General features: G+C 40.2%; 1 protein-coding gene across 1 annotated transcript in view; it reads left to right on the top strand.

Annotated features, from left to right (window-relative positions):
• The window catches only part of ANO4 (anoctamin 4), a 300,178-nt gene that overhangs the window by 88,474 nt on the left and 190,842 nt on the right, over nucleotides 1-20,862 (top strand). Inside the window, exon 2 of the mRNA XM_081061537.1 lies at nucleotides 10,414-10,593. Coding sequence (XP_080917663.1) covers nucleotides 10,554-10,593 — 40 coding nt within the window. The 5' untranslated portion in view covers nucleotides 10,414-10,553. The remainder of the gene's footprint in view (nucleotides 1-10,413; nucleotides 10,594-20,862) is intronic.

The raw sequence follows: 20,862 nt of genomic DNA, 5'->3' as shown, positions 1-20,862 counted from the left end.
GTTATGTTACAAAGGAGTGGATAGGTTAAGGAAATTAATAAGACATGTTGAATCACCCAATGACTAGCAACAGTGGGGAGTCTTTAATATGTCTGAAGAGACAAGGGTAAAAATAGAACGCAGCTCGAGAGGGAGCCATGACAAAAGAGCTACCCACCAGGAGTAGACTGTGTAGAGGACCCTCAGAAGTGCTGAGGCAGGAAGGAAGCAGGGAAGAAATAACCCAACCTCTCTTCCCACTCTCCAGCCCTTGCTGGTGCCTCCCATTGGCTGAGGCCTTCGGGAAGCCTGTGAGGGAGCCCGGGTGATACAGTCTGTAGGAGTCAGCTCTCCAGGGCACAGAGGGTAGAGAATGGACATGACGTTATGGGGGCCAACAAACCATCACTAGCATGGAGACCATCTCCAACCTTCCTCTTTACAAAGGAAAAGGCGTCCCAAGGTGGGGACATAAAACCCCATGGAAATCCATCCCTTTCACCATTAACACTCAATGGTTCTATATCCTCATAAATCAGTTTTCAAATGACAGAGGCAAGTCAGTAAGGAAAAAGGAAGAATGAATGAATGTGAGCATTTTCCTATCTTAAAATCCATTTTCACCAACATCTTTGCTGTATAGCATTCTAACATATGAGTGGACCATAATTTATTTAACTATTTCCCTATAAACAGGTGTTTTTCTAGTTTTGAATATCACTATTGATAATAATGATTATAGTTATAATGCCAGTATTAATAATTAAATTATGATACTAAGTGCCATTTATTGAGTGCTTATCATATGTCAGACACCATACTCTGCGAACATACAACACTCTTTTGGCCCTTCTCACAAATCTTTAAGGTATTAATTTAAATTCCCCGTTTTACAAAGGAAGAAAATTGAGGCATAGCTCATAAGTCAACCGTAATTCACCAAAAGTCCCACAGCTCTTACAAGATAAAGCCATAATGTGTACCGGTATCCATTTAGCAGGAAAGCCATCTTTCTATTGCTTCCCTAAGTTACAAAAATTCTTAAGTGGGACATCTTTGTACATAATTCTTAGTATGTCTGATAATTTCCTTGGCATAGCTTCCTAGAAATGGAATTATGGGTCTGAGGGTATAATCCTGTTTTTAAGTAGTAAGGAATCACATTTAGTTGCAATTTGAAATGCATTAAATATCTATAGGGAGAAATATATTATCTGGGCATGAACTTTTACGTTCTTTCAAATCGCCTAATTGCCAGTGGTGAGGTAGCGATGTCTGAGAGCCGGTGTCATCATATCCTCACCAATAATGAACGGCATCATTTTTTTAGTCTCTTAGGTCATTCTTTGTGAAGGAAAAATAGTCTCGCATGGGTAATTTTTCACCCATGAGGGTGTTAACTGATGGGCTGGTGTGAGTGGGGAAGGGGAAATAGCTAAGCTGTTTAAGGCTGTCTTGTTTTACTATGTCTGCTGAAGCCTACCTGCTTCACAGGTCTCTGCTCTTCTCCCTGTGACTAAACATTCTCCAGTCACAATCAGTATAACAGAGGAGTAGAGTTTGAGAGGGTAAGAGAAGTTCAAATGATGTCCCATTCTCTGCTGTGTTCCATACATACCCCTCTCTCCCTCTGTTCTTTTCTAGAAGTACGTATATTAGTGCCAACCATGAGCCATGCATTATGATGGACATTAAATAAGACAGTCTCAGTCCCTAGTTCAGGGGACAGATATGCACACAATTACAGTGCAGGTGGCTATGCTTTGATATAGGTATGTACCAGGTGCTAACTGAGTACAGGAAAGGGACATGTCAGTTTAGGGTAATGAGGGTGGGTGGCTGGGTAGGAGGTTGGGGATAATAGGATTTTTTTTCAGATGGGTAATAAAGGAGATGATTCTAGAAGAATGTGTTGAATTGGGGTTCTGAAGGAGAACATTTCAGGCAAGAAGAAGGGTGTTTGATTTGTGAATTCACCCCTTAGCAACCAAACTGCAACCACTGGTACTATTTCATTCTGCCTTGAAGATTCTTACTGGGGCTGTGTTTGTCAGTTCTCTGCTGGGTCCCCCAGATCTCAGTGGATCCCCCAAATCTCAGTGGGTCACATCCTGAGACATTTGTATTTTTGGTCTGGGGTCTTTTGGGCAATTGGTGTTTGATTGATCTTGGCTGGGGCATGTGGGGCGCGGCTCAGGGCTGCAGGTCAGGTTTGCGTCTGTCCTTTGGGTCTCATTTTGGTCTCGTGGCTACTTGGGACATGTGCTTTTCATAGTGATGATGGAAACCTTAGAGACCAAGCCAAGCATGCAAGCACATTGCACGTCTCTGCTTTCATCATGTCCACTAACATCTCCTTGGCCAAAACAAGTCGTGATGACCAAGTCCAAAATCTCTGGAGCAGGGAATATATTTTCCCTCTTTACTGGGAAATACTGATGGGTCACATGGTGAAGGGAAGATATGAAAAACTGGAGCCAATGATCCACTCTGTTACTTTGGTTTCCTGAAGTGAAATCCTTCTAGAATAATTCTAGCAGGGTTTAAAAAGGAGACTCTAAATCTGCCCCAGTCGCAGGAGAGAAAGAAGTTACAAAAAAGCTATAAAGAATCTAGAGGTGGATTTGAAGGAGAAACCCTGATCATTTATCTCCAGCACTTTATTTGAATTCAAGTCATGCTGGTTAAACATTCTTAGAGGCTCTTATCCTTTGATTCTGTAAATTCTCCATATAGGCATTGAGCCAAAAGTTAAATATGAGTAATATATCTAGTTTTTTAGCATTTTTGGTCTCTTTTCAAAATGCTTGAATGTCAAGGTGGCTTTAGACTGACAACTGTCACAAAATTACAAATAACAGCTACTTGGCAGGAAGTTCTTCCTGGTTTTGATGTGTTAGTGTTGTCGGATTTGTGTAACTCCCCGATGCCAATCCATCACATAGCCTGTCACAATGCAGGAAGACCAAATAGAAGGAGGCATGACGCATCCAAGGACCTGGTGTGGTGGAGGAAGGTTGGGTTGTAGCAAATCCTCTCATCAGGCCTGCGGGGACTAAGCAGTGTCCTAGCTTCAGGCCTCCACTGCGGTCCTCTGTGGATTTCATCTCAGCTTCTGTGGCTGCTCCCTGCAGTGCAACCTTGCTTGGTTACCACCATTCCTGCGACTCGAAGCTCCTCAGAATCTGTTTTGCTCTGTTGTCCACCTGAGCTCACTGGACTGAGGTGGCACAAATTCTGCCCTGGTTATGGGAATCTACCAAAGTTAATGAATACACCTAAGCTAATGACAAGTGGGGCACACTCTTTGGTATGTGCACTCCTGTGTGTTTGAGTCTTTTCGTTCCGGATATGGGAGGGTATCAGTATACTTTTGTAAATATTTTGTAAAATGTTTTTTGGAGCCAAATAAGAGAGGATATTAGAAAAGCTCCAGAAAGGTTTGGGGGGGAACAAATCCAGGCCTGAGTAGCTCGGAGAATTTCTCACCTCCATTCTCTCAAGTGCTCTGGGAAGAAGTGCTGGATTTGTTCTCCACTGTGGAGCTCAAGTTGAGAAAAAGAGATAACTAGAAATAAATAGCCCATTCCACAGATGACTTTTTTTCTTAATGAGGAGTAGGTGAGTCTCATTTGTTGCTAATGTTGGTGACATTCAAAACATAGTTTTTCAGTGGTTTGAGAAGTTATTTATCTAGGAATTGACAAGGAGAGCGAGGCAACACGTAGACGTTGTTGCTGCAAGTTGTAAAACATTGACAGAACTACACGTTTCCGTGGCAGACAGCTCTGCGGAATCACAGGAATGACATTTAAATGAAAGCAAATCACTTTTACACAGGCGCACATCTACTGGGTGATGCAGCCGAAACTCGTGCACCTTGGATCTGAGTCAGAGAGAAAGAGAACTGACGGATTTATTTTATTTTAAAATTAAAGTTTATTGGGGTGACAATTGTTAGTAAAGTTACATAGATTTCACGTGTGCAATTCTGTATTACATCATCTATATATCACATTGTGTGTTCACCACCCAGAGTCAATTCTCTTTCCATCACCATATATTTGATCCCTTTTACCCTCTTCTACCACCCTCCTCCCCGCTTACCCTCTGGTAACCACTAAACTATTGTCTGTGTTTATGAGTTTTTGTTTCTTCATTTGTTTGTCTTGTTCTTTTGTTGTATTCAGTTTTATGTGCCACGTATCAGTGGAATCATATGGTTCTCGACTTTTTCTGTCTGATTTATTTCATCTTAGCATAATAATCTCAAGATCCATCCATGTTATCGCAAATGGCACTATTTCATCTTGTTGAAAAAGATACTTATATTTTAGATAGAATTTCTGAGAAATAAAGATCATATATGAGGAGCTTAAAAGAAATCTGAACTTTGTTTTCTGTTGTCAGAATGTTACACATTTATTGTGTTTCTGTGGGCTCATTGAATTTCTCAGGAGAAAACTCAGACCAAGTAGGAAAGGTGGGCTTGAAATTTAGGAGGCAGAGAAAAGCAGAAGTGACTTTGGGAGTTGACCACACAAAGGAGACATGGGGAGATGATGCAGAGAATGGAAGGCCAAAGTCAAAACCTTGGGAAAAGACCTTGCCAACTACAGTAGGCTGACAGTGGCTCCCAAATATATGTGCATGTCCTAATAATCCCCAGAACCCATAATGCAACCTTATTTGGAAAGAGTTTGCAGATAGGATTATGTCAAGGATTTTGCAATGAAGAGGTTATCCTGTATTATCGATGTGGGCCCTAAAATGCCATCGTAAGTGTGTTTATAAGAGAGACAAAGGGAGATGTGATACCAACACAGAGGAGGAGATGATATGACTATGGAGAAAGAGATTGGAGTGATGTGGTTACAAGGCAAAGGACACTAAGGAATGCCAGCACCATGTGAAGCTGAAAGAGGCAAGGAACAGATTCCACCCCCAGCGCTTCTGGAAGAAGCACAGCCCTCCTGATACTTGATTTCAGACTTCTGGCCCCCAAACTGTGAGATAATACATTTCTGTTGTTTCGGGCCACCAGAGTGTGGTAATTTTTCACAGCAGCCCTAGGAAACAAATACCCCGTCACTGGGAACGAGAGAAGCAAAGAGTTTTAAAGCAGATGAGCATAAGTAATGGTGGTAAATGCTATGGCTTAAGAAGTGTGAGAATGAAGAGTGAGGGGAAATCATTGCTGTGATAGAAGGTAATGATGACAACTAACTTGTCACCCAAGCAACTGCTGTATTCCAGGCACTGCCGTAAGACCTTTAGAGTATTCATTCATTCTCACAACAACTCTATGAAGTATAAACTGTGGTTATCTTCATTTTACAGGTGAGGCGACTGAGGCACAAAAAGATTAAGTAGCATGCACTACGTAAAATAGATAGTAAATGGAATAGCCAAAATTTGAACACAGAAACTCTGACTCCAGCATCCACATTTTAACCACACACCACACTTTGCTCTCATCCCTAAGGATATGTGTTTCTCAAGGTCTGACTTTGGACCTTTTATCAAATAAGAGAGATGACACATTTCCAGAGGAAAAAAAAAGTATTTTTTTAAAAGATATTTTGGGGTAAGATGGATTGGAAAATTTACATCACCTGGACTCCATCTTCTCAGCTCAGTTGGAGAGCGAGCTGCCTGCTGAAGCTGAGGGAGGCAGCCACGTCAGGCCTCAAGGAGTCTAGGAAAGATGGCGAAGGTATAATGAAACAGGAAGCACTAAATGCTCATTGTCATTTCCTTGGCTGGCCCTTGACTCTGTACCCTGCCTATGCCCAAGGAGTCTTTGCACCGTGTAGATGCCACGTTTAGGGGCTGAGTGGGGGACTGTCATCCCACATCTTTGTACAGAATGTACTTTGTTCAGAGCCCAGGAAGGAATCAGAGAAGTATACAATATGATCCTCCTCCTTGGAGACCCTTGAGCTAGTTGGAGAAGTGGGACATCCATGTGCTGGTAGGTGAATGACAGAAGCAGGGCATTGCATGACAAGGGCGAACTGCAGGATAGAGACTGGAGTGTTGACAGTGAGACCGAGGCACTGGAAGGGCCTCAAGGGAGGGTGCCGTTCTTAGTGACTGAGGAGTGTGATAGCTGGTCAGGAACCTGGAGCACAGTTCAGCCTGGATGGAAAAGGTGGGGGGTACTGGAAATGACAGCTCTGTAAGTGTTGGGTCAAAGGAGTGCCAGCATGCTCTACCTTCCAACCTCACCTTGATAGATTATAGACCTTCCAGCCCTACTTTGTTAAATTATTCAGAACTACTACAGACTTAAAACAATTAGCCTACGTTCTGCTATTTAATTCATTGGGCTACATTGCTTAGTGGAAAAGAGCAGGGTTAAGATGCCAGTTCATTAGTTGTTGTGTGACCTTGGACCAGTAACTTCCCCTCTTGAGCCTTTGGGTTCCTATTTGTAAAATGTAATTACCAGTTCTCTCTTTTTGGGTTGTGCTGAGGCATTAATGTGATGCCAATTGATATCTCAACACAGTGCCTGACATTTGGGAGATAACTAGTGTCCACATTTTTTTCTAAAATAATTAAGAACAAATGATATGATGCAATTTATTGGCTGATAGTTCATTTCTGAAGATATGATTGCTGCATCTTTTATAACCGTTAACCTTTTCATATATCTGGAGTTATATCTGGAGTATTATCGGGAGTATTTTCTGTCTTGTGTACGATTTGTTTATACATCTCTCTCCTCCATGGACATGGCCACGGTATGCAGAGAGCTCTGGTGGGCCAGGTCCTTTATCTGTACCTCTGAGAACTTTTAATTCTTGGAGGACCTGAATGGATTTGCTCAGGTATTAGGGGTTCCTCCCAAATTCCCCTGTCATATATTCCCCTCAACTTCCTCATCTATCTTCTGGTAATACTCATGAATTCTTCTTTATTTTTAACACTTTCCCCATGATCTCCATTATCATATGTTTTAAGACATGGGATTCAACAATTTCAAGCACCTATGCCATTTATACGCACTGTGTAATTTTTATTCTCATTTCTGTCCTTTGGTGCTTCTTTGAGGGGAGTTACATAAGATCCAAAAGTGCCACACTGAGACTGCAGATTAGTGCAGCCACTATGGAAAACAGTATGGAGGTATCTCAGGAATCTGAAAATGGAACTACCCTATGATCCAGTAATTCCACTCCTAGGCATCTACCCGGAGAAATCCAAAACTCCAATTCAAAAATCTGTATGCACTCCTATGTTTATTGCAGCACTTTACACAATAGCCAAGATATGGAAACAACCAAAATGCCCATCGGTAGATGACTGGATTAAGAAGCTGTGGTACATTTATACAATGGAGTATTACGCAGCCATAAAGAAGAAAGAAATCTTATCATTTGCAGCAACATGGATGGATCTAGAGAACATTATGTTAAGTGAAATAAGTCAGAAAGAGAAAGACAAGTACCATATGATCTCACTTATATATGGAATCTAAAGAAAAGACTATGTGAATGAACTAATCAGAGTCAGTTTTGGGGACGCAGAGAAAAAACCGAGAGTGGTTAGATGGGTGTGTGGGAGGGGGTTGGGGATAAGGGGAAAGGTGAAGGGATTTGGAAGCAGCTGGTAACCACAAGATGGCCTCAGGGTTTTTCTTTTGAAAATTAATTTGGGGAAGGTATTCTATAATGTTGTAAAGATTTTGTTGGGTATCCGATGGACATGCGTCCTATTTGGGAGACCACCTCAGGGATACTGTGGATACCTGATCATGGCATTGTACATCAGAAGCTAAACATTAATGAATGCCAACTATAATTTTATATATATAATGTGATGGTTCAGTGTGAGGTCGGAGGGATAGTGGATGGGGGGAGGGGGGTTCACAGTATGAGGGATATAAATGATGAACGTCTAAGTATTACCTTGTTTTGTACACCTGAAACTAATAAATAAATTAATTAATAAAAAAAAAAAAAAAAAAAAACAAAAACAAAAGTGCCACACTGAGTCACAGTCCTGGTCCCTTCAGCTTAATGACTCTCTGCGAAAGGGACAGGAAGCAGTGTTTTGGGGAGAGCCATCTATCTCACATTCTCAGACTGAGACTGCAGGTACTGTCTGATGTTGACTTAAAACACTTGTCCCATCCCTTTCACGTGTCACCCGAAAATCTGTCTTTTTCTAGAATTTTTATGGTTCTGCAGATGTTCACTTTTCACCTCTATGGAACTGTGGAGCACACAGGGGTAGTGGGGAGCACACAGGGGAGGAGTGGAAGAATGCCAGGTTGGTGCTGTGATGCCAGTCCTGCCCATAGACACCAGGAGTCCAGGGCACACACTTTCCCAGGCACCTGAGTATCAGAGCAGGGCATGCATTGCCAAGGGAAGGCTGCCAGGCTGTCTCCCAATGGTCAACCCAGCATGACAGACCTTCCCCGGGTGAAATTCACAGGACCAAGGCTCAGGCTCATAGTATGTAGACTTAGAAACCAGATCAGGGGCAGACTCATATTAAGCAATTCATGAGAAGGTAGATGTGTGAAACCAGGGACATCAGCTTATTAGTCCACACTGAACACCCAGGCTGCCACGTAGACGGGACCACTCCTTCCTTGCACTGGAAGCCAAGGCCTAATTCACAGGTTGTCTGATGAGCACTGTCAGAGTGAGGGCAGTTAAGTGGATAACGGAGAGTAAAATTGTGTGTTGGGACTATCTGACCGTGCATTTGGAACTCTTGTACTTTGAGGCTATTGCCTGGATGGTCATTGCCCATGTGTATCTCCATTATACTCGTTTTGTTTGTTTGTTTTTATGCTTCCTTGACTGACCAAACCTCACTGTAATTCAAGTTATCCTTTCTTAAAATTTGTTAGAATTTACAAATTGGTCCAGGTCATATCCTTTCTCCCTCCTTGGGGAAATTTAAGTTAACTCTTTACACTTTTGACATGACCGATGATTGCTGATTTACAGTTTACCTTCGAGCAGGCTTTTGTTTTTTCCTTCCTCATGTCTGGGTTTTTAGTAAACTTCTCACTGTAGCCTTCCGGTATTGGTAATGTGTAAACCAGTCGTAAATATGCAAACCCTGCCAGGCTCAGTTTCCTCATCTGCGTAAGGCACCAGATTAATTAGCTAACCACTAAAGTAACTTGTAACTCTAAATTTCTACCTTCACATTTCAAAATATTTTTCTCTTAATAAAAAATTCTGTGATGACATTTAGCTTTCCCTATCACATAGCCTGATTCCTGACCGATTGATTCCCCTGGGCTGGTCTGCATTAAGTAAGGCCAACATTTTTCCTTGGTTTTTTTAAAGAACAGACCTGGAGACAGTCACCCTCAAGTTAGAATTTCAGCTCTGTCCTCGCAGTGCTTCTTTGGACAAATAATATCACTTTTCATATATTTTATTGAGGATTCTAAAATGATATTCTAATTCTCTTTTCCATCAGTAATTTCTTAGCTGGACTTCTTCTGTAGTGAAAAACTTTCTCTTATCAGCTATTTGATTAGCTTGAAATGTGGTGAATAAAGGAAAGGCAGGACAAATGCTTGATTTTTTCCCTGTTATTTATCAATTTTCTGAGCAATGAATTGATATTTTAGCAACTTCCAATGTTGATCAGTGTTTTTGTAAAAAAAAATGTCTTTTGAACTTAGAATTTAATGTATTTCATATATATCAGTAGGTGTGACCCACATTGATTTAATCGATGAAATTGATACAATCAGTATGGTTTTTGATGAGATTGCCATGATATCTGGGGTTTGCTTTAAACTACTCTAGCACGTGAAAAACAAACCAATAACAAAGGGACAGATAAAACAAGACGGGAAAAATCTTTTTTTCCCCAGCTTTATGGAAAAATCTAGATATTTATTGAAGCTGGGTGGTGGGTACATAGGGTTCAGAAGTATTCTTTTTGCTTTTGACATGTTTTAAAATTTCCCAGAAAATAGCTCTAAAAAGGTACACAATTCTAAGGTTATCCGATGTGTAAATCCGAGTTCAGTCTCAACTCTGGCCTCTACATGAATCCCGTGGAGAAAGTTCCTTGATTTTTATTGAAACTCTACATACCCCAGCAACCCTTCCCAATCCTCATTGCTTCTGACAATAGCATGCCATATATGTATGTATTTTTCCAAGATTTGGGAAAGAATTTTAATATTTGATTCCATTGGATCCTTGTTCATAAAGCTCATGTCATGATGACTGAGGATGTCGACTTGAATAAAACAATGTTCAAGAAAATAATGTGATGTGCAAATCAGTTGGTATCACAATTCAGTTGGTATCCTCACTAGCATACCTTAAAATTTGAAATATATTTGCTTGTACTTTGTGGAATTCAAGCCAGAAAGTAATCTGACATTTTAGCCTTCCTGGACTGATTTTTCCAATATAATGATGCTCTTTCTCATTCCAGGTTTAAGTTTATCTATTCATGGGGCTGAAAAGCGTTTGCAAATCCATCAACGGCGAAGTGTGGCAAGCCGCCCAGGGTCACGTCGTCGCCTGCCTGTGGTCAGGCATTCCTCACTCCCATCAGGTAGAAGGTCAATAAAGATGGAGGCAAGCTCTTTTGGAACCAAAGCCTTCCATCCAGGTAATGCACTGGGGCAAGTTCAACACTAACACAGCCTGCATTGGTTATATTTTTATTATCTCATTATGCCATTCTCCCAGTTATGCTTACTTTGTAAGAGTCTTGTTGGGTTTTTTTTCTCCTCTCTTCACTTCAATCAGTGGAAAACGTAACCGAGACCAATAAGAGAAGAGAAAGCTTGATGTAACGGAAAAGTTTCAGGCTGCATTGTACCTACAATGGTAGAATCTAAATAAATGAAAATCCGAGTAAATAAACTCGCTCAATTCAAAAAAAAAGCTTATTGTATAATATAACCAAAGAGAGATTTGGCCATTTTTATGATAATTTGTTCTAGGGTAGCCCGGGGAAAAAGTCAAGCCAGAAATGCCCACTTTGAAGCCTAAGATACCTGGTATGACTTGTCTGCATTCACCTAAGATTAGGGGAGAAGACTGAAGTTATATTGAGTTTCGAGGCTCTGGGAAGCATTTTAACATATGACACATGTTAAAATGCATCTATATCAAAGCAGATAATTCCCAACTAAAAGGTTCTATTTGTTGGTTTGGATGAGAAGTTCATTTAGGCATTCATTCATTTATTCAACACATTTATTGAGTGCCTGCTATATCCCAGGTATTATTTTGGGTGCCAAGGAGACATCAGTGAACAAGACAACTTTTCTGTCCATCTGAATCACAGAAACATTGAACTTTGCGGGAATTCAGAAATCATTTAGTATAACTAAATGATTGGTTCCTCTGTGTAATGTCCTGGCAGGTGGCCACCCAGCTCTAACTAAAGCCAAGCCTCTATTTCGAACCTTGTCACACCATCCTCTTTCTCAGTTGATAACCTTATTTCCTAACCTCCCTGAGAAAGCCCAGGGCCATGGGACATACATTACTGCAGATTCCTTGCCCTCCATCTCTAAATGTGTCTCTGTTTGCGCCTATCCTTCCCCCCTTTCCTTCAGTGTTTAGAAGATGATAGTCTTTCTCATGTCCTTGAACAAGGCTTCAGCTTTGGCCTTGGCCATCCTCCCCTCTTGAGCCTTACTCAGGAGAATGCGTCCCTTCATTCTCATCTCTTCCCCATCCCCTACTATGAAAAACGCTTGAGCTTCTCCCATTCTCATCATCTTCGTTTTATACTTGATCCTTTGCTCTTCTCTGCCACCACCCCAACCCCCATCCAAGGCAAACATCTCAAAGAATTACCTCCTCTTGTTTCCTCTTCTCTCTCCGTTTCCAGCCACTTTTCAACCTAACACATCCTGGTTTCTAGCTCCTCCACTCCATCACAGCTGTTTTTGAGGACCTTAGTGACCTCCTTGTGTCACAACGTTTCTGATGCACCAGACCAGGGTGGACCGCCATTTCTTCCCAAAACAATGTTCCCTGGCTTCTGCGACAGTCTTCATTCTTGGTTCCACTCTTACTTCTTTCACATGTAACTTGCCTGGTTTCCCATCTCTAGCATCTCTCTCTTCTTCTTGCCTCCTGTCCAACTGTTTCCTTTACACTAAATCCAGAAGCATTCATCTTCACTCTGATCATGTCATTCACCATGCTTGTCCAGCTGGTTATAGGGTCAAGTTCAAACCTCTTAGCAGAAGAAATGTCCTTCAAGATTTACCCGTACTCTTCCTTAACCTTCGTTATTTGCTGTTTTCTGCCTTAAACTTTATACTCTATTTGAACCCCCAGTCAGGGTTCAACCAGGAAAGCAGAACCAGTAGAAGATATATGTTAGAGCTTTATTCCAGGGACTTGGCTTCCATGATTGTGAAGCCTGTCCAGGCACGTCTGAAATCCATAGAGCAGGCCATCAGGATGGGCAGTCTGGAACTCTTGGACACAGCTGAGGCTGCTCTCTGCAGGTGGAAATTCTTCATCTTCAGGGAGGCCACTACTTTGCTTGTAAGGCCTTTTAACTGATTGACTCAGTCCTGCCCAGATGATCAAGGATAATCTTCCTTGATTTTGACTGATTATGGACTTGAATCATATCCATAAGAGCCTTTCATAGCAATTCCTAGATTAGTGTTCATTGAGTAACTGGGGACTGCAGTCTAGCACATCAACTAGACCGTTAATTGGACTAATCAGACAGTTAATCAGATTGACTTGCTTTCAGCTGTCCATACACATGGTGCTGTTTCATGGCTTCCAACCTTTGCTCATGTTGCTGTTTCTAGGATGCACTGGTTTTACTCTGTTAATCTTTCTATAGTTTAAAATTATCTGTCCATCTCTCCACCATAAAGTTATCAAGGACAGGAATTCTAGATCATTCATATTTGTATCTCCAGTAAATATTCATAGAGTGGGACTAAACTGAACTTTCATTAGCAGTTTTTCAGACTACTACAATAGCTTTCTTTCAAAAAATTCTTTCCAGCTTTATTGGGGTTTCACGGACAAATTCAAATAGCTTTCTAATAGTTTTCTATCAACATATACAGAGGGTGCCAAAAAAATGTATACACATTTTAAGAAAAGAAAAAACTATTAAAATTGTAGTATTCAATATATATCGATAAAAAAAGATGAATACAAGTCACGTTTGACTTCTGCAATTAGAAGCGTTGCTCAAAGTGGTTACCATCAGTGTCCAGACACTTCTGATTATGACGAACTCCTGCTTGAGCAATGGTGACCAAAGTGTCCACTTGTACACATTTTTTTGGCACCCCCGGTATTTATTGAGTGTGTATTAGGTTGCCAGGCATTCTTCAAATACTTGGGATACATCAATTAAGGAAATAGACAAAGGTTCCTGCCCTCAGAGAGTTCACATACTAGCTGGGGGAGAAGACAAACACATAAACATAATGAGTCGATGGTGTTTAAGTTATATAGTGTTATATAGTGTTTAAGAAGAGGTAAGTATTATGGGTAAAAGAAAAAGTAGGGGAATCTGGTGGTTGGATTGTCTGTTGCAATTTTAAGTGAGATGGTCAGGGTAGGCCACACTGTGGAGGAGATATGTGTTCAAAGGCTAGAAGGAGCCGAGAATGCCATGTACATGGGCAAGTTCATTCCAGCAAAGGGATGGCCAGAAGACAGGCCCTAGGATAGGGATGAGTCTGGAAGTTTGAGGAACAACACAGTGGCCCTGAGCCTGGAATGAGGGGAATATCAGTGGGATCAGATGGGGCAGGGTCTTATGGGCCATTGTAAGGACTTTGAATCCTGTGTGAAGTGGGAGCACTTACAGGGTTTTGAGCTGAACTGTTCCATGATCTAACTTATATTTTAACAGAGTCACTTTGGCTATTGTTTGAGAATAGACTACAGATAGATAGGGTGAAAGGAGAAAAGTCAAATAGAAGGCCACCGTAACAATCCAGTCGAGAGATGATGGTAACTCTGATTAGGGGATGAGGACGTGTGCAGAGTGGTGGTGACAATTTGGATTCTGGAAGTATTTTAAAGCTAGACCAAGGTTTTTTCAAAGGGTTGGATGTGGTGTAAGTGAGAAAGGAGAGATAAGGATGACTGTAAGGTTTTTGGTTTGAGTAAATTGGATTGATATCAGCTGACATGGAGAAGGCTGCAGGGGAACCAGATTTGGTGGGTTTTAAGGCAGACGTGGGGCCAAGATCAGAAGTCTGACTGTGAACATGATAATATTGAGAACTGGCAAGATCATGTGGATGGTGGGATAAACATGTCTGGAGTTTGAGAGATTGGTCTCGGAAGGAGATACAAAATTAATTGTTGTTGACATATAAGTGGTGTTTAAAGCAGTGAGGTGAAAAGAGATGACAAAAAGAAGAAGTAAAGATAGAGAAAGGGAGAGGATTAAGAGCTGAAATCTGGGACACTCCAATAGTAAAGGTAAAAGAGAACATGAACCAGCAGCAAAGAAGACCAAGAAAGAATGCTGAGCAGGTTGAAAAGAAACCGGAAATTACATGTCTTGAAAGTAATGTAAAGAAAGTTTATCAAGAAGAAAGGAGTGGTTATCTAGGTTAAATGTCACTGAAAATCAAGTCAGTCAAGGTCTAAGAGTTGGCCACTGATTTTAGTAAAGTGAAGATCAATGATGATTTTGATAAGAACAGTTTTGGTGAAGTGGTAGGGATGAAACCCTGACTGAAGTAGATCTGAGAATGGAAAGATATGAATTGGATACTGTGAATACAGATGACTTTTTTGAGCAGTTTTGCCTCAAAGGATAGTGAAATAGGGGAGCTGCTGGAGGAGAAGTAAGGTCAAGAAAGAGTTTCTTTTCAAAATAGCAAATCTCCAGCAGATAATTCATGATGTTCGAGAGAGGGGAGAATTCACGACGTGGCTGTCAGTGAGAGAGCTGAGAGCTGTGCACAATGAAATCATGAATACTTTATCCGTGATAACAGGTGGAGAGGGAGAATATGTGGATGGTGGCAGTGTGATGAGGATCTACGAATTTCTTTTCCCATTGTTTCAGTTTTATCTGTAATGGGGAAGGAAGGACATCACTGAGAATGAGAATAGAGCCAGAGAGGGGTAGAGAAAGTGGGAGAGAGAGAAAGAGCTATGGTATGATGATATGCTGGTTAGGGGAATGGCATTGCCAGCCACATTAAAGAGCCACATAGATTTATGGTCTTGAAATTAAAGTAGGACTAATCACCATGGTTGTGTGTTTTTCTTTAACCATGTTTAACCACGTGAGTGAAGACATAGAATAGATGAGGAGTTAGATTTACTCAGGGTTGTGAATTTGCCAATCAATTAGGAAAAGAGAGAGGGAGTCAAAGATGCATGCAAAAGAATGATTATAACAATTGTTTATGTGATTTAAGCTTGCTGAAAAGGGAGTGAAGCCATTAAGGGGGTGAGGAACAGTGGAAAGTTGATCAGTTGGTTGGCCGTCCCACATGGGTTGAAAGGGTGTGGAGGTGGGGTAATGGGAGGAAGAACTGGAAAGATAAGAGGTTGTTCTGAGAGAGTGGAATTCATGGCACTGCTACTATGGAGGGAGGAGAAGCTGTTATTAGTAATAAACCAGTCTATAGTAGGGTATAAAATGAGGGACTGTAATAGGCGGAAGGGCAGGATCATTGGAGGAAAGAATTTTGAGGGACTGAGAAGCCAGCCAGGGTTTGGGAAGGGTCATCCACATAGTTATTGTAATTATCAAGAATTGAATAGTGTTTGGATGAGTGATAATAAGCCAGCAGTTAACCTCATCAAGAAATGAGGGAGCATGACCTGGGGGCAGCAGGAGAATTCAGTGATCAAGGATAGAAGGTGATACAGTATAACAAGATGAGCTGTGAGGCTGGGCGTGTTTAGGGAAAAGGGAATAAAAAATTAAGACTCAAGGAAGTCTTATACGTTCTCATCACAAGAACAAAAATGGTAACTGTGTAGTGACAGATGCTAACTAGATTTATTGTGGTGATCATTTCTTAACATGTACGAATGTCAAATCATGATGTTGTATACCTGAACCTAATATACTGCTCTATATCAGTTGTATCTCAATAATGAAACAAACAACTCAAGGAAGATACCTTCTCCTTCTCCAGATCTGTTGGGGCTGTTGGATCAGGGCTGTAGGAGAAAAACTGTCACATATGAAAGAGCCACAGGGAAAGAGTGACCTCTAGGAAGAACCAGGCTTTTATTAGAGCAAGAAGAAGAAGGGAGCAATGAGAAAGGACTAATGATGGCAAGACAGTTCTGGAGGTTCCGGGATTGCCTTCAGTGGCTCTCTTTGATTATTTTTCCAGACCACCTCAAAGTTCTCCTCCAAAGAAGATGATTAATATTACCCCTCTTCTGCTTAAAAATCTTATGATTATCCGGAAGAAAGTGCAGCCTTATGAGCCCTGTACAATTTACCTTTCCCTTTTTGTCCTGGCTTATCTCCTTTTATACTCCATAACCTATTCTACTAGAATCATCCATAGCTCTTCAGTATTTCTCAGGTAGGCTTTTGCTCATCCATTTTTCTGTCAGTGCTCAAGCTCCTCCCTCTTTTTGGAATGCCCTCCCCCATAAACCTCTAGCTCATCTCATTCCTCAAAATTTACCCCAAATTCCACTTTTTCCCCAAAGCCTTTCTAGATTCCACTGGTCAGAATTGATCTTCCACTTTGTAGTACTTTCACAGAACTTGGAAGACTTATTAAAGTCCACCTCTTTTTAGAATTTATAATTCTCCTGGAAGGCAGCAACTGTATTTAATCTATCTTTGTATCCTTCATCTCCCCTGACCCCATGCATTATTTAGTGTAAATTCTTACTAAATGATTATTTGTTGTTTGTTGAATCTATTCCATCCATTGGATATAGGTTTGCATTCTGAAGTTACACAGAGTAAATCGAATCCTTCTTTCAAATGATGATCTTTTAGTTGTTCAAAAACTCATCTTGAGCTATTTGTCAACTGAAGCATTTCCTAGTTTCTTTAGTGCTTCCTTCAGTGACATGGTTTTCAGATTCTTTACCATCCTACCCACTCTGCTCTTACAAAGAGTCTTATTTTGTGACTGCTTCTTTGAAAATACAGTACCCAGAATTGCGTATGACCCAGGGTTACATATGACCCAGGCAGAGTAGAGTCAGCCTTTAATCGACATCTTATACTGATATTAATATAATACAATTTAAAGAAATGTTACTGAAGTATTTCCCAATAGTGTAACATCAGCGTGGTAAAATTTAGTCATTGCTCTTATCTTAAAAGCACATTGCCGCATTTATCTATCCATAATTTTGTCGTAGATTCTTGAACCCTATTTACATTGGCTTTCGGGTGAAAATATAAAGCCAGTTATTTAACACAAAATTATAATTAAGTAAAATTATGTTAAACAGATTATGACTAGAAAGCTTTTTTTAAAAAAAAAATACATATTTAATACTCATTTACCAAGATAGATGTGACTTCAACTTCATCCCTTTATTTTTAGTGTACTTATACTAATGCATCATAGCTCTGTTGAGAGATTATAGAAAGAGCTCTCAAAGTGAGTTCCTTATTTGTAGTGAGTCATAGACCTTAGAAGCAGCATGGACATTTTAGTCATATTGAGGCCTATTAAGTCATCCATCTACTTTTTACAGAGTTAATAACCCCAATTCCCAAAGCGCTTTCTAAAAGCCCACTCACTGGTTGTTAAGTATGAAAAGAAAGAGCAAGAGAGTCGTGTAGGTCTTCTGTGCCATCAGCCTTGAAAAATTTGGTTTCATGTATTTCTCTTTGAGTTTACAATCATTTCTGAGTGTCTACTATGTGCTAACAGTTGCTTATTTGAAAGATTCCTCTTTGGGGCTGGAATGGTGTAGAACTGTATTACACGCGAACCTTAGCGAGCTCACAGTCATGTCCAAAGAGGTGATCAGTCGATGTTCTTTGGTTGTAAATAAATGAAACCAATCATTTAATCCAAACAAAGAAGGAAGTTAAATTGGAACGATATAGTAGGAAAGCCTGGAGATTCAGCCTTGGAAAAAAATGTTTCACTATCCTGAATAAATGAATTTTTACTTTTTTGGGGGGCGGGGTGGGGTTGGTTGTGTTATTTGGCTCAAGTTTTGAAGACCTGGGAGAAAAGTCCTACTGGCCATGCAACTTTCTATTGATTGGGTAGAGGATGACGAGAGAGGATGGGGCAGAAGGAGATCTCTCCTTTAGTTTTTATAATAGGATGATAGTACCCCTTGATTTCTCCTTCCACCCAGGCTGCACACAGTAAGGGAAAGATAGTTCCCCAAAAGGAAATAGAAGTGATATCAGAACAGGGAAATAAATATGCATGGAAGAATGCCCACTGCAGGAATCTGTACTTAACCTGCTATAATGAAAGTTAAACTGTCTTAAGGGCTGGAAAGGTTGGTGCAAAAGTAATTGTGGTTTAAAAGGTTACAAACAATTGCAAAAACAGCAATTACTTTTGCACCAAGCTAAATACAAATAAAGTTATGGGAACATTCTTACTGGGGAAACTTTAAGAACAACTCAAAAAGCATATGGTTTACAAATCTGATTTTGAAGGTCATCCAGTATATCAGCAGGAGGATGGGAAGGTTGGCCATCCAGGTATAGGAAAGAACATAATAATAGAGACAGTGCATTATGCTGGTAATGAATGCAAGCTTTGTTATTAGGTATTTTAAACCCAGATACTAGTATGTTACCTGACACCTGTATAGAATTGACCAAATGACTTAATTTCTCTGAATCTCAGTTTCCTCATCAGCTAAATGAGGGTATTAATACCTGTCTCATGGTGTTAGAGTTGCCAGATGAAATACAGAACTCACAGTTACATTTCAGAATGAGTACTTTTTGGTATAAGTATGTACCAAATATTGCAAGGAGCACACTTAGAATAACAAATTACTACTTACTTACTTGACATTCAAATTTAACTGGGCACCCTGTATTTTTATGTGTTATATCTGGCAACCCTATACAAGCATTGTTATGACTATTAAATAAATTCATTCATGTAAAATGCTCAATATGATTTTTTGGCACATAGTAGGTGCTCAGTAATAAGTAGTGATCAGTTTTGTTGTCACCATCATCACAGACAAAATTCAGAAAAGTACAAAAGCCTGAAAATACATATCTTCTGAATCATTTCTTGCTGTCACTGTCACCATTAGACCGTTTCCCAGTTAACTGCTGCCGGATACTGGTAAGACGGTGTTTCACGATGTGGTACTGACGTAGGAGCTGCTCCCCTGCACCGTGTATGTGCATGGTTTCTCTTTCCTTCTGATTGTTTTAGATGTTTCTCTTGTAGATCAATTTCATTTTGACCTTATCTTTTATCCACTCATAATTAATGAATATTATTTTCCATTCCCTTTTAGAGGCCAATAATAAAAGTATTAAGCGGCACCGGGCTTAGGACTATAATTTAAGGGTCAAGATCACAGTAAACTGAAGCATTGATTGTAATTTTTTGAATTTGAAACTGTAAAGCTTAAAGGGTATAGATCAAGTCATCCCACTTTAATTGACTGTGCCATGTAAAATAGAATTAGAAGCCTTCTGAAATCTAAACTGTTTCTTCTCTTGTTCTTCCTTTATCTGTTAGGCCCATCATATAGTGCTAGAGAAACGTCATTAGTCACAGAATATGTCCTTTATTCTCTTTTAGAATTTGCAAAGTGATGATTTGCTGATGTGTTTGATTATTTTCCCAAGTAATTTTAACCTTCTTTTATCTCCCTTTTAAAACCTAAGCAGCTCTTTCCCCCTTTATGCATGATTATTTTTCACTTAGATAGATGTGGTGTTTAAATGCTGGGACACGTTGGTATGGTGGAGAGATGGACAGGTAATTTTAAAATATTAAAAGGTAATGGAGCAAAATCAGTGACCTAGAATAACTGTAGTGCTGTCTGTATACAGAGGAATTAAATATGTGACAATAATAAAATTATAGCTACAATTATTAAGCACTCGACCATATTTCCAACCTCAGTACCATCAAGCTATTTGTATTCATTATCTTATTTAATTCCCATAATAGCCCCATGCTGTTACCCTTATTTTATGTTGGGGAAACTAAGGCACAGAAAAGGTTAAGTAGCTTGTCCAGGAACATGGCAGTCAGTAAGTGGCGGAGGCAAAATTCCAACTTGGGTGGTTCGATTCTCATTCATTGTGCTAAGTTACCATCTTTAAACAACTTGATAGCAAGTTAGTAAACTTTCTAGCAAGTTAGTAAACAAAGCTTTGGAAAATTTAAATTAAAAGCTCTGTAATAGTTTAAACCTTAGCATAAGAAGACCATACTGAAGAAGGGGCCATTAGGGTTCCATTGACAACATACAAAGTCACCTTAATGTGTTATTATTTCTTTCTGTATGAGGGATGCTCCACTTCATGGCACCTTTTTTTATTCTACTTTGCATTAGACCTTTGTTTTTTCATCCTCTCTTTATCCAGCTCCAACATTATGAAACTCATTTCTGTTTCCATGAGTTTCAAAGATTGCTTTCTAGCCCTCCTGTTAAGGTCTGGTCTCAAATTAGGGAACACACTGAACTCAGCAAGTGCCTTTCCTGTTCTGGTTCAGCCCTGAAACAGCAGTACCAGAGGCTGTAGGGATAGAGAGAGATTTACAAATGAAAGGCAGCCAAGGAAGATGTACCTCTTAGCTGACTTGTCTCTAGTTCTGCCAAGGGGAGAAGCAAGATTCAACTCATTCTTTAGAGAGAAAAAAAATAAGGAGAAAGTAAATGTAGGGCTAATCTTTACAACAGTAAGAATCACGGTACCACCCCCTTACATTGGATGATCCTCCATTATTTCCAAAGGGCT

This window comes from Rhinolophus hipposideros (assembly GCF_964194185.1).
Source record: "Rhinolophus hipposideros genome assembly, chromosome: 9".
Taxonomy (NCBI): domain Eukaryota; kingdom Metazoa; phylum Chordata; class Mammalia; order Chiroptera; family Rhinolophidae; genus Rhinolophus; species Rhinolophus hipposideros.
This window is presented reverse-complemented; position numbering and strand designations above follow the sequence as displayed.